We start from the raw sequence: 15,396 nt of genomic DNA on the forward strand, positions 1-15,396 counted from the left end.
CCTGTCTTGATATTGTTTATTACTATTTGGTGTCTGTTCTGTTTGTTTACCTGCTACAACCTAATTTCCCCCTTGGGGACAAATGGAACTTGAACTTGAACAGCATCTTTGGTAAGTGGAAAACGTGGCGTACTGGAGGTCATTATGATTACAGTGTTTTACACATTATTCAAATAGTTTTTACAAATGTGTAAATGTCTGGGTGTGTCTTTTGACAACAAAATTGCCGTTTTAGAAAAGCTTACATTGTTTTGACACAAGATTTTACAGGAGAAGTGAGGCACTTCGAGAGATGGTTCTAGAAATGGTGTTAACAATGGAGAAAAACTGTAAACATGTACCAGTTGAAGAGAGAGCCTGAAGCACCTCACTGATTCTTGAGACTTTGGCAAAAACCTGTCCACACATTAAAGTGCTCATTCTGTGAAAAATAAAGAACTTTTCCATGATATAAATGAATGAAGGCCATCTTGAAGGGGTTTTTCATACAAATATACATTTGGTTTTGAGGTACATTTCTCATTTTAATGCATTTTATCACTATATGTGTGCCCACACCCTATAAAACAGCTGTCCACAGTGATGAGCTAGTCTTTTCAACCTGCTTAAAAATACAAAAATGATAATGAAATTGAATAATATGTTCACCACTAGAAAGACAATATTGAAATGTACGTAAAAAACTACAGACAGTGAGGTGTGAGCAGTATTTACTATTATGTTGTGGTTGCTCAAAATGTGTCCCACATTGTCGTCACCACCGTCAGATATGTTCAAAAAACTTTATAATCAGGCAGATAAAAGGACAACTAAATTCCTGAGGACCCCTCTCTGAAACCTTCAGCTTCACTGCATGCAGAACCATCATCTATGCTCAGGTAAGTTTAACATTCTCTCTTAAATGTGTAACTATACTTGGCTACTGCCACTGTCCCAACCATAAAGTGTCAACACCGTCACTCTTGTATGAAACATATTATGTAATATTAATACCGAAATCTGTGATGTTTATGAAGAGATATGAGGAACCTAACAGCAGAGTAAATACTAGATTGCTAATGTGAATCAGTCATGAATATTATGGAAAAGAGTAGATTTTTGTCTCACACCGTCAGATATCACCCACCGTCAGATGTCACTACCGTCATACACAAAATCTGACGGTGGTGACTTATAGTTTGACAGTGGTGACAAAAACCTCTGAATGGTCTTTATTTGAGGATTACAATTGCTGATCGCTATATTGGAGGACTGCTATACTTCATTTTAGCCTCTCATATTTTTTCTAACATTACAATAAACTTTATCTTCATGTATTTTAGGATGGTTCGGGAGAAGCTATCTGAGCTGGACAGGAAGCAAAGGAATCGGGAATATCAAAGAAAGAGGAGGGCGAAGATCTATGGACAGGCAAACTTAAAGGAGGAATTCCTCATAAGTGAAAGGCTAAGATGGGAAAAGAGAGTGGAGGAAGAGAAGCTGAAAAATATCAATGACATGACTGAAAAGCAAAAGAAAAGACAGAGAGAGGCATGGAAGCAAAGGCAACGAATATCCAGGGAACATAGGAGAAAGCACTCAGATCACCTGGACACTCCCGAAGAGAGTCCACTGTATCAGGCCTTACACGAGCCAGCTCCAAGTAGGCAATACATTGCAGGAGCAAGGAAAAGAAATAAACAAAGAAAAAAATATGACAGAAAAATGAAAGCATTGAAAGCTGAACTAAAGGCCATGACAAAGGATAGGAACAAAATGAGAAAGCGCTATTATCGTGAACTAGCAAAAAATGAAAATGCAGAATCAAAAAACCCAGAATCACCAAGAAAAAACACAGAAGAATTGATACAGGGAAGCCAGCTGAAGAACCCCTCCATCAAGAAAACCCTCTTGTTCCACAATGCACTCATTCAAGAGCTGAAACAAAACAAGTCTACCCAGAAGAAACCAATCTTGACAGTGTCGGGTAAGATTCTGAAAAAATACCGCCTGATTCACCAGACAAGGCAGATTGGTATAACATATAGCAACCTGGGTTAAGGATAAAAGACCTGCATACATTCAAACCATTAGTGATAGGGTTAAGCAGTTCTACCATAAAGCAGCACGAATGACAACTGACAAACAGGACACAATCACAAGGAGAAAAATAAAGCGTCAGAGGATGATCATGACTGACACAGTTTTGAACACAAGAAGGAACCTGGAATGAAGATCAGTTATTCATCTTTCAGTGCTTTACGTCCATTCTATGTCACAGCACCAAGACCAGCCGATCGCAAGACATGCCAGTGTCAGCAACATGAAAATGCTAATCTAATGCTTAAAGTGATACTGTCCCATTTTTGGAAATAAGCTTATTTTACACCTCCCCTTGAGTTAAATAATAGGGTTTTACCGTTCTCCTGTACTTTCAACCGTTTTCTAGTTATGACAGTGCAAATTTTGCCTCCAAGCTAACAGTTAACATTGAGTCCTATGAGACCAGTTAGCCGCGAGCTGGTCTCATAGGACTCAATGTTAATTGCTAGCATGGAGGTAAAATTTGCACTGCCATACCCCGAGAACGGTTGAAAGTACAGGAGAACGGTAAAACCCTATTATTTAACTCAAGGGGAGGTGCAAAATAACCTTGCTTCCAAAAATGGGACAGTTTCACTTTAAGGCCTTAAGAGAAAAAGGTGTTGTCAACTGTAAGAATCTGGAGGAAAGTTTTCAACTTGTTTGCTGTGCACAGATAAGTGAGGCATGTCTCCTGCGCTCTTGCACCCAGTGTCTCCACAAAAAAACTGTTCTTTCACCGCTGCAGGACCAGACCAGTGTTGAGTGGCAGCAATGGGAACGAGTTCAGGAACCAACATCAGATGGGCTCCATATCAACACAAGGCTTGTGAAGTACAGTGGCACACTGGGTGAGCTTATGCAACAATTTCAGGACAAACTGAAAACAGAATCCACTACGCATGTATGCTCAGTTCAGAACCAGAGCAGAGAGTTCAGGAGCCTAATTGAAAAGTGCAATGACAGCACCGTAATTGTGCATGTGGACTTTTCAGAGGCATGGAAGTGCAAGTACAGTTCTGAGGTACAGTCATGCCATTTTGGTCAGAACCTACCCCAGCTTAATCTCCATACTGGCATGCATTACACAAACAAACAGAAGGCAAGTTTTTGTACTGTCTCAGAGTCAAAGCGGCAAGATGCTGCAGCCATTTGGACACACATGGAACCAGTCCTGAGAGACATTCGTTCAAAGTTTCCAACAATTGACACCATTCACTTTTGGTCAGATGGCCCCAGCAAGCAGTATAAAAACAAAACCAACTTTTATCTACTTTGCATTGTCCCCACGTCACATGGGAAGGGAGCCCCAGACGGCATTGGTGGCACAGTCAAAAGGACAGCAGACAGCCTCATACTGAGGGGACATGACATCATTAATGGTGATGTCTTCCAGGACATGGTAGGCAGCAACCTCTGCAAAACCGAGCTCTATACCATTTCTGAAGCTGACATGCAGCCATATGACACACTCCTGGCTCAACCAATAAAGCCTGTACCTGGAACAAGAAAATTTCATCAGGTTGCACCGACATATCTCAACAATTCTGAAATAATTTGCAGATCCCTGTCCTGTTTTTGCAGTGACCCTCAGTTTTGCAGCTGTTTCAGTCCAACAATATTCCAGCTGCACATAAAACCACACAGGATACAGGCCGGAAAGGATGGCATGACACAGAAGAAAGGCCCTTTGGCACTCTTGATGGAGGAAGTGGAACAAGAGGAAACAGAACAAGAACAAATTGAACAGCAAGAACATGAAAGTGAGCAAGAGCCAATCACCAAAAGGGGTCCTATAGGAACTGTGACAAATCTTACTGAGGAGGTACTTCAGTCCGGTGATTGGCTTGCAGATGTTTATGATCAACACTGGTGGCTTGCAAGGGCTGTTACTGTGGACTCTGATCATCAAGATGTCAAAGTGGAATTTTTCCACCCACATGGGCCCACAACACAATTCTTTCCATGTCGAGGTGGAAAGGATATGTGCTTTGTACCCTTCAATAATGTTCTGGTCAAACTTGAGGAACCATCAACACCAGTTCGTACAAGCAGGAGAAGGGAGATATACCATCTACCAGCTGAGGTGATGGACTTCATAGAAGAGCAACGTGCACTCCACCTTCTTCCTAGAGAAGTCTGTATGTCTGTATGAGCACTGTCTATGTCCATACTGTCTTAAGTCCATGTATAAGTACTGTCTATGTCTATACTGTCTATGTCCTTACCTAGATTAGTCTATGTCTGTATGGGAAAGCAAGAAATGTAATTTCAAATTCTTTGTATGACCAGTGCATGTAAAGAAATTGACAATAAAACCTACTTGACTTGACTTGACTTGAGAATCTAACTGATGAGGAAGAACACATTCACAAACATACTGTGCACACACTTAAATAAAATGTTTATGCAAGATCCCATTGACTTGAGAAGGCTATTTATTTAATTAAATGTAGGTAATAATGAGGCCACCACTCTTACAGTAGATTACAGTCACCACCGTCAGTTCTTAAGTCACCACCGTATGAAGGAGTTTTGGGTATTTTAAATGAATGTGCTTACAAAATTTTCCTTAGGAGATGTTAAATTATTGAAGTAATAGCAAATTTAAGCCTACACAAATATTTTTGAAATTACAAAAAAATGTTTGTTCGATTTAGGTGTAAAGTAAGCACTGTATGATGGTACATATTTTAAAATTAGTACTCATGATAGTATTAAAATATAATAGAAGTGAATTTTCAACATTTAAAGGCAAACAGTATGTGTGATCCAAAAATTACACATGATGACTTAAAAACTTCAGATACATATGCAAACAAATAAATACCACTTTAACTGCTTTTAATTGTGTCTGACGGTGTTGACAAAAACAAGGTATGATCGGAGAAAAGCCTGATTTATGAAAAAAATACAAAAAGCTGAGATTGGCCTTGTGCATTTATGAAAAGTCAAGATCTTAGTCCATGAGGATATACAATAATGTTTTGTAATTCACTTAGGTTTTTTCTTTCAACATCACAACCTGTTTTAGCCACTTTCTCAAGAATCAGTGACCTAATAAAGGGTGAAAACTAAGCTACAGTGTGCTCCTGCTGTTTTCTTCAATGGACGTCTGTCCCACTGTGTTGCACCTGCAAGCTGAAGATTGATGCTTAGGGTGTTTCCCCTAACACCTGGTCCCCTCCAGCCATTTAGGCAAGCTCAGACCTGTGACTCTGCATTATCTGTGCAAATGTGAATGCTCCAATGCTCCAAAGTGTACCCAAACAACTGTACTGAGACTCGGTCTCAGAGCGGTTCACTTATTTTTAGTCCTGACAAGTTACACTTGTGATTAGGTGTTCACTTGGAGAGTGCACACTAGGAGAGCTCTAGAGGATGGGGTTTGATCAAAAAGAGGACTAACATAGCGCTGCTGTGGCCTAACAAGGGCACTGGGTTACTACGCTGGCAACCCGAGTTCGATTCCTGCCGCGGCGTGGGTCATTTGCCAATCCTTCCCCGCCTCTCTTTCCCCACTCATTTCCTGTATCTCCTCCACTATCCTGTCTGACACAAAAGTCTGGACCAGGAACGGGACCAGTAAGAGCATGGCAACCCGACCGAAGCCCGACGGGCCGGGTCGGAACCCGACGGGCCGGGCCGGACTCGGACAAAAAAAATAGAATATCTGTCGGACTCGGGTCGGGCTCGGGCTTGAACCAAACAGACATTGTGAAAATTGTAAGCAATCAGAGGAAACGTTTCAGTTCATGCAAACGGCAGTTTTGTGATTAAAAAATAAGTAATTGAATATGCATAAATGAAAATGTTGGTAGGCTACTCGTGCGAGTGATTATTATTGGCTGTATGCACGCGCCAGTTACCAGTGGCAACATGGACGCTCACTCCCAGTCAGCCGAGCAGGAATGCCGAGTCAACTTGCTTGCGCCAAATACAGTTGTCAGTGAACGCGTGGTCTTTTGTTGTAGGCCTAGTGTAGGCTATGTTTTAGCATGCCTTCGGTGCTGTCTTAAATGTTGAACATAAAATGACGAAGTTTGTCACTGCATTGCTCGCCAAGGATTACATTTCCAGCAAGGGGTAGCAAGGAGCATAATATGGATTAAAGAAGACGCACACGCTACGTGGAGTTGCCTAAGGTAGGGGCGAAGAGGTTTCCTGTTACTACTTTGTCCGCTGTGACATTTCATGTCCTTCACGTAGGTTCTTAATTCTTGTCACTTTTACTGTAGCCTACAGTTGTAACTATGCGCGTGCAACCTTTCCTGATTTTATATTGACCGCATGGACATCAGGGGAAATGACATTCTCTTGGAGGGCCGAACAGGCTACTGTACTTCGGGGTGAACTTATAGCCCATCCTTCTTAACGACAAGGAGTGGCATCTTCACCGCATCTTCATCTTTATTTGCACTAACAGTAACGTAACAAATGCGTCCATAGCCGCGCTGACTGCATCCAAACCGTATTCGTTAGTTTTCGCCTTTCTTATCCTCTCACGCCCCTCCCATGCATTTGATCACCGCATCCAACATCTCTGGTCTAACCGAAAGAAACATAAGGTGCGCTGTCACATGTATGCGTGTGTTTATACTTACTATGCGTGCGTAACTAAATTATAGCAAATTGCCTCATCCTAGTTGCCTATCCTGGCTATTTATCACGTGCTATTTTGAGTATGAAGGAGGCCACATAGAAAATATTGCTTGCGCACAGGTTCTGTTGTTATTACAGTGGTCTCGGGCTTCGGACGGGTTCGGACACAAACATTTTAATTAGTCTCGGGCTCGGGTCGGGGTTGATCACTTTTCTGTCGGCTGAGGGCCGGGCTCGGACAGAAAAAACCGGCCCGAGCCACGCTCTAACCAGTAAGAGCAGCTGGTTCTTTATATAATACACTCACAAAATATACATAGATTTTCCGGCAACGTCACTATGGTAACAACTGAGCATGCCTGGGGCAGAAGGCCGCGCAGTTCACTATTGTTTTCTATCGGCGCTGTGGTTAACTGGTCTGAAAAAGTGGAATTTTAAGATGCTGAAATATTTTCAACTGTACTTGCAGAGTTCATTTTGTGATCGGGATGATTTGTATACCTTGCACAGAGCATCCGGTTTTTAGGAAATTGAGGTTTTAATGAGTTTAAGGTTTTCTTGTGATAAGGCAGGTTGCTGCACCATAGCATTTTGATGTATTGTTAATGTAACAGACTTTAGCAAATTCATAATGATATTGATTGAGCTTATACACTGGAAAGGGCATTCATATTGTCAATAACCGAATTACTAACTTCCAGCGGTAATTATATCCTAGTTGTTTTAAAACTGGTAACTTGCTATAGCAAGCTCAGACACCAGTGGTGGTGATAGCTATCGAAAGCTAGCATAAACGATTGCAATGTATTTATGACACAGATGTTTAAGGTATTTGAGATCTGTTGTCCGATTTTATCTCCTTACCAATTGAAATACAAAATGTAGATTAAACTACAAGTAGAGCCTTGGGATCTAGTTGCAATGCAACATCAAAAACAGACTGATTTTGTCCAGGTAATGTAGCGCGTTAGCTAGCTGCGCTTATTACGATTTGGTAGTTACCTAGCAAGCTGTGCTGTTTCAAATTATTTATGTCAGAGCATATATTCAACAATATCCCCTTTCAACTTAAATTTATATTTTATGTTAGACAGGAGACACATGTCTGACAGGAGTTGGAGGTAGCAGTTAGTTGTCCAGCTAACATGCTAACGTTAACGTTCGCTAGCTACTTAGCAAGCTTACGTGCAGTTATTAGGTGTGTCAGATGTTAAAATTCGCCAGGTTATTTATTTGGTACGGGCTCCTTTCCGTTTAAATGCTGGTTAAGCAAGTGTATGAACATGAACAACTATCTGCCAAGAGTTGCACAAGCAGATGTTTACATTTTGTATCACGTCAAGTCTGCACCAAGCACAAACTGCACACTGCCTGAAGTTGTAAGCACTCCTGTTACGGCCCATGAATGATCGTTTTACATCCAAGCAAGATCCTTTGCACTCTTGCTCAATCCCCCCTTTTCCTCAATGTAGTGTACAAAAACATCGGAGAAGAAATGTTATCACCTCAGATTTACCAACATCAGTGTCAGCCCATTGGCAGCCTTCAGATCTAATGCTATTAGCACGGTAAATATTCTGCCTTTTAATCATGAAACCTAGACCTAGGGAAGGCTCTAGTTGGCAAAATTACGATTGGGGATGGGTCGGGAGAAAATAGGTGTGAATAGGGTGTGAAAATACCCTATGTTAGAGATATGGTATTACCCCAAATCACTTTCTTTCAGGGGACCTACAAATTATCAGTGGCCAATTAGCACCAGGTTTTATATTAATCAGTTTTGTATTCCGGTTGTATTTCATTCAAGAATTAACCTTGCACAACAAGAAAATAATAGTTTCAACAGACAGGTGACGATGCCCATTAATATTGCAACTAACTATACTCTGATATAAAAGTGATACATTGTACAATACGATTATATACGATATTGGTTTGTGTGTGAACCAGGTTACTCTGACAGACGTTTCCAGACACAGACATAAACACAGCCTCTCTCTCTCTCTCTCTCTCTCTCTCTCTCTCTCTCTCTCTCTCTGTTTCTCTCTCTCTCTCTCTCTCTCTCTCTCGCTCTTTTGCTCGCTCTCTCTCACGACACACACTTACACACCTGCTCACACTCCTCGCCCTGACCTGCACCTGACATGCATGCAGTTATCTCTGAGACCCCTCACTCATCACAACACCAGCAAAAACAAACGCGCACGCAGACAGACGTACACACTTACACCTGCGCCCTCTCGGTATCTCACACGCGACATATCACCCTTCTCACGCAACAACAGCCTGCATGGCCTGTAGTGATGTAGGCTATTTATTTATGGTTGTATGTCGTCTTCCTCTGTCTTATTCATCCAATCCCCGCACTGCACACCCACCGGGCACATCCAGGGCCACTTCAAGGTATATGGGGTCCCTAGGCAAAGAGGTACCTGTGGCCCTTTTTTTCTCTTCAAACTACAGGGGACCCCCCTCCACAGAGAGTTTGATAACAGTATCATTGCACTCGATGCTTATTGAATTTACGGGAGGTTTTGGGGAGCCCCCTTCACCCCACCCAGGGAGGGTTTGCCTCTTTCACTAAGTTGCTACAGCTGCGAGTACAGGTACATAGCCAGTCATTTTCTAGGGGCCCCCCCTTTCAGCTGAACTGGGGACCCTTGGCCATTTCCTTGTTCGTTGGCCAGTGTTGCCTGTGTTGTGACCGGTCTGAGCACATCAAAATAATATGATTCACTAGCACCTCACCACATTTAGTAACACATACGCATATGTTAATCTCTGTAATGTAATGGCGGAATGGAATGTATTAGCACCTTTACAAGTTTCCTTTTTTGACTTGTGAACGCGGCATGGGGTGTGAGACACGGTTAACGTAATTGCAGTGTGAACATAGTTCCTGTTTCCGTTAACTGCAGGGATGTTCATGGGCGAATTACTGATTGTCCAACTGGGAGACGTCTCAGGGGAGCAGCACATAGAGATATGTGTCATCGCTGGCTTGTGTCGTCACTGGTACGCTTGTTTCTACCTGCTGTGCATGCACCTGAAAGTTGTCAGGGCCTTTTGAATTTCTTGAGCATGATGCTTTTATGTTATGTTTGCGTGTGCGTGTGCGTGTGTGTGTGTATGTGTGTGTCTGAGTCTGTGTGTGTGTGTATGTGTATGTGTGTGTGTGTGTGTGTGTGTGTGTGTGTGTGTGTGTGTGTGTGCGTGCGTGTGTGTGTGTGTGTGCGTGTGTGTGTGCGTGTGTGCGCGTGTGCGTGTGTACGTGTGTGCGTGCATGTACTATGTTTGCATTTGTGCCCGTGTGTGTGTTTGTGTGTGTGTTTGTGTTTGCGTTTGTGAGTATGTGTGTGTGTGTGTGTGCCTGTGTGTGTGTGTGTGTGTGTGTGTGTGTGTGTGTGTGTGTGTGTGTGTGTGTGTGTGTGTGTGTGTGTGTGTGTGTGTGTGCAATTAGCTGAAAAGAAAATGGGTTATAAAAACCCTATGACCAAACTTTCACTAGCCGAAGATGTGTTCCAGGAATCACTGTGCTCCAGTAATAATAAAATAATAATGATTCTCGCGAGCATGAGTTCGGTGTAACCGATCTGATTGAAATCCAAGACCGGCTTATGGCAGGTAGTTCCTGTTTCCGTTAACTGCAGGGATGTTCATGGGCGGATTACTGATGGGCCTACTGGGAGACGTCTCAGGGGAGCAGCAGGGATATCCGCACCCCCCTCCACGAACAGCATAATCCTCAGAGTCCAAGGGGTTCTCATACGTGTGTACTTTACCAGCTACTGTAGAAGGCTATGTATACCAGGTAGCCACTCACACACACACACACGCACGCACACGCACACGCACACGCACACACACACACACGCACGTCCGCACGCCCGCACCCCGCGCGCACACGCACTACACATGCACGCCCGCACGCACACACACACACACGCGCACACATTCACACACACACTCTCACACACGCACACACACACACTCACAGAGTCTTCAAGAGTACTACAGTGATAGGAACAATCCTGTACCTCCCCCTTCAGAGGTGGTAGTATGCAGTATGCCAGGGGTGGTGGATGGTGAGAGATTCGAATTTTGGGCCCCCTTAACCCTTATGTTGTGTTCGGGTCATTTTTGACCCGTTTTCAAGTTTTAGTGTGAAAAAAACACACTTTCCTTTATTTTCTTGGAATAAGGCTTCATCTAATCCTCAGTCACAATCATTGCAACACACAAAAAATATGTTTTATCATTTTAGTAAATTTTAAAGGTCCAAAAAAAAAAAAGTTACATCTGTGGTGTTCAGGGTCAAAATTGACCCGGCATAGATTTTTGGCTGTTGTATGCATTTCTGAAAAGCTGTTGGTTGCCCCTTGTCTTTAGTTTGGTGATTTATGGTGAGGAAAATATATTTCTTGCCTGAATTTTTTTTGCCGGCTTTTTCATATTCCAAATCCAATATGGCCGCCGGACAGTCCCATACACTACAATACGTCATATCTCCTGTTGTGAAAGGAGTACAGATGTATTTCTGGTGTCTACTCATATGTTTTCATGGTCAGGGAATCCATTTCTGCATTATATAATGAGATTTTTTGCACATTTGTTTGCAAAATACATTTTTGCACATTATTTTTTCCAAAAAACGTATCAAAAATTCATAATGGCACCCAAACATGTAGAACTGGTCTTATACTTTCCATAAAGTTGATGTGGCAATGACATAATGGTCCATGTTCATGGCATAGGGGATTCAGATGAATAGTGTGACTTTTTTAATTTTAATTGATGTGTTCATTTCAAATATCTTTGCATTAGATTGGTGGAATAGCTGTGACTCGGACAGAATTGTTATTTTGTATATTTACCACACTAAAATCATATAAATATTGAAAAACACCAAGTCAACATATTTAAACATTGATTTTATGCACTGAAAAACTAATTTAGTTGACATTTGATCTTTATCCTGCTATAAATCTCTTTGGGTTGGTTTGGACCTCAACACCACAAATGCCACTATTGATGATATTTTTCAATATTAGAGAAAAACCAATAAAATAAATTTGGGGGTTGTTGTACTCTCATATCAGCTGTAATACATGGACAACATAATCACTAACTGTATCACTTTAGGAGTTGTTAATAGTGAATTTATGCAGATTTTGATAGTTTTGGTCATCAAAAACGATTTGCATAATGTAAGATAAAAGACCAGTAAAGTCAAAAAGATGAATACATAAAGTAATATTTCCATGGATATGAATACATACCAAGTTAGCCATGAGATGAAAAACAATATTTGATGATAAGTAGTGTTTTTGGGTATTTTATGGCTGAGTTTTGTTATCACGGGTCAAAAATGACCCGAACACCACAGGTGTATGCAGCTTACGAACACAACACAAGGGTTAAAGGTACACTGTGCAGGAAATGGTCAGAAAAGGTACTGCAACTATGCTGCTCATTGAAACTGTATTGCCTATTGCCAAATGTGATCTTTTCATGAAAGCGTAATAAGTAATAAACTAATATTTTCTAGTATGGCCCAAGTAGAGTCATATTTGCAGCTAAAAATGGCTATTTCTGGAAATTCAAAATGGCGGACCATGGAGAAGATCCCTTTTCATGTATGAAAAATAAAAATTTTCCAGTCATAATGAATATTTAGAATTTGATGGTGGTGGTAAGTATTCATGAAAAAGGTAACATTATTGAATGGGTAGCATGAATTCTGGAAATAAACAACTAAAAATGTCATACAGTGTCCCTTTAAGGGGCGCTGTCAGTGCCGTCAGCGCTTGGGCCCTTAGAATCTGTAACACCTTTCCCCCCTAGTGGCACCCATGGAGGGTGGTCACTGCAGATCAACACTTTGCTGAGGGCGACTCAATTCCTTCATCTGACTGTGGGGATGTTTAGTCATACCAAGTTGATGGTATGTTGTCTCTATACCATTTGTGTTAATGAAATCAAAACGTGTTGTGCTTTGTTGTGAGGCTCCTTTCAAGCAGTGTCCACGTCCTAACCGTGCGATGGTAAATGGGGAATGGCTTCTGTGACAAGGGAGAGCATCCAGACCAGAGCCCTACATACAGCAAACGGCTCTGATCCAGGCAGCTGAATACTGCCCCCTACAGGATTTGACTGGAAGGGTCATTCATTCATTCACTCATTCACATAATTACATTACATTTATTACATTACATTGCACTTAGCTGACGCTTTCATTCATTCAAAGCGACTTACAGTTATTATTTGTCAGGGTATTGGTTGCAGTCCCTGGAGCAATGTGGGGTTAGGTGCCTTGCTCAAGCGCACTTCAGCCATGGATGGAGATGTAGGGAGAGGTCAGGGGGGATTTGAACCGGCAACCCCTAGATTGAAAGACCAACTCTATAACCACTAGGCCATGGTGGCCCCAGTGCCTCTTGCCAAGGATTTCATGGTCAGTGGGTGGGGGCGGTGGGGCGGTTGGGGGCAACATGCCTATCGTGTTTGCTTATATTAAACCTCTTACAGTATTTCTCAAATGGTTTTGTACATTTCTCACAACAGAATAATCATTCTCAAAATGTCTTGTTCAATTGTGACTTCCTGCTGTTATCTGTGCACATGGTAAAATACGTTTCTCATAGTTTTCAGCATTTAGCAAATGCTTTCATCAACATGCATATGGTTGTGTACAATTCTCAGCTTTTTTGTACATTAGCAATTGCTTTTGTCATATCACTCAAAAAGCATTGTCACTGAATACACAAAACTATCTCAAACCTCAAAACATTTAGGCCCTATGTCATAGTATAAGTCTTGACATGCAAAATGATTTACCAAGCTGCCATAATGTGTTAAGCACTGTATAATTTCAATTGGATTTGTGTCTATAAATGTGATCTGAATTGGTGAATTGCTCGCAGGTAAATATTGACTCTCTCTAATCAAAAGCAGTAGAAGGGAAAGAGGAAACAAGCATGCAATGCAATAATAAGCTCTGTACTGCATTACATTACTCTATGCCTCATGTGCCCTTTATAATTACGCTCCACGCAAAATTACAATATCTCCCTAGAATTTCACAAAACAGTAAGTGCACTTTATACAGTATCAGTGTATTGTTTCAAATTTATTTTGCTTTACAGTTCTATATTTTTTTCCACATGGGCCTGCAAGACAAGTAAAAAGGGGTGGTAGAGGGCGCACTTTGACACCTCAATCAGAGTTGACTATTTTTTTGATTATGCAATGAGAAAACCTTTCAATAAATATGTCATACTCTAAATGTATATCTAGTACAATCTTATCTGATCTATGTAATATAAAGTCGAATTTACAACATTTTCCATCCATTCTAAACAACATTTCGCTTCAGAAAATATCCTCAAGAGTGTACTAGTCAATTGAGAACATGACAAATCGATTTGACTAGCTTGTCCATACACTATGACACAACGACTAACCATTCTGCTGGCACTGACGCGTTCATTGACACAAAAACTTGGTTTTGAAAGACAAACTAAGGATTTTGAGGAAGAGACTTGGTTTTGCAGGTCATCCATGGTGTTTTGCCATTTGTTAAAGGAGAAGTCCAGTTTTTTGAACATTAAGGCCATTTTCTGAGTGGTCTGCAATGTTTCAGAGTCCCCCTCACCGTTTATTTCATGTTCGCTGCAGTCTCTGTTATTTGGCTGATTTGGATTTGATCTCAACCAGCTTTAGAATGGCCGTCTATGAGCACCTGCAACTCTGTTCTTAAAATCACCTTAAACATTTGTTTTTGAAAGTCTACAGCTCACAATGTGGTTAGGGGTGTTCACTAGCAGTCCCTAACAAGTTTCAAGGCGAAATATGGCTTCTGTCATTTTTTATTTGCCATTTTGTGAAAGAAAGTGAAAGTGAAAGTGAAACTTAATTTACAAATTGCTACATAAAACACACATAAAACACGACAGATGCCATATTTCGCTACCAAAATTGTTAAGGAACACCAGTGAATACTGCTGAACACTTGCTGAGTTGCATATTCTTGAAAACAAATGTTAAAGGTGATTTTAAGAACAGAGTTGCAGGTGCCCATAGACGGCCATTCTAAAGCTGGTTGAGATCAAATCCAAATCAGCCAAATAACAGAGACTGCAGCAATCATGAAATAAACGGTGAGGGGGACTCTAAAACATTGCAGACCACTCAGAAAATGGCCTTAATGTTCAAAAAACTGGACTTCTCCTTTAAAGCTGTTTTGAGAATGAATACTGTTTTTTGAAAATTGCGAGAGAGATTCGAGAAATGTACAAAACCAATTGAGAAATACTGTAAACTCTTGCACATTTTTCTTTCTGGTCAATGCATGGTCGGAAGTACACGTGTGTTTGTGTGTCTGTGTGTGTGCGTGTGTGCATGTGTGCGTGTGCATGCATGTGTGTATATGTACTAGTATGCACACAACAACATTAGTGGCACACTTTAATCATCATGCAATGTTTAGTCCGGCTGGTAACGTGCTGATAACAATCACAGGTTGTCTGTGTTTATGCACTCTGTGAGTCGGTGACAAAACACTTAACGGTCCTCAAAGCTTACAGACGCTGCTTAATGGCCACTACAAACCATACCACCCAAATGCGGGTTGGTGACAAAACATTCAACGGTCCTCAAGGCTCGCAAACCACTACAAACCATATCATCCAAATCCAAATGCTTCATGCTTGTACCACATGTGACTGAGACGGG

General features: G+C 41.4%; 1 protein-coding gene across 1 annotated transcript; it reads left to right on the top strand.

The window, feature by feature from the left end:
• The first annotated feature begins 3,008 nt into the window (after positions 1-3,008).
• LOC134464949 (uncharacterized) lies at positions 3,009-9,733 on the top strand. The gene is made up of 2 exons (XM_063218290.1): positions 3,009-4,172; positions 9,582-9,733. Exons 1-2 carry the CDS (start codon positions 3,140-3,142, stop codon positions 9,731-9,733), a joined length of 1,185 nt encoding a protein of 394 aa, XP_063074360.1. The 5' UTR covers positions 3,009-3,139.
• The last annotated feature ends 5,663 nt before the right edge of the window (positions 9,734-15,396 follow it).

This window comes from Engraulis encrasicolus, chromosome 2 (genome assembly GCF_034702125.1).
Source record: "Engraulis encrasicolus isolate BLACKSEA-1 chromosome 2, IST_EnEncr_1.0, whole genome shotgun sequence".
NCBI classification, from domain to species: domain Eukaryota; kingdom Metazoa; phylum Chordata; class Actinopteri; order Clupeiformes; family Engraulidae; genus Engraulis; species Engraulis encrasicolus.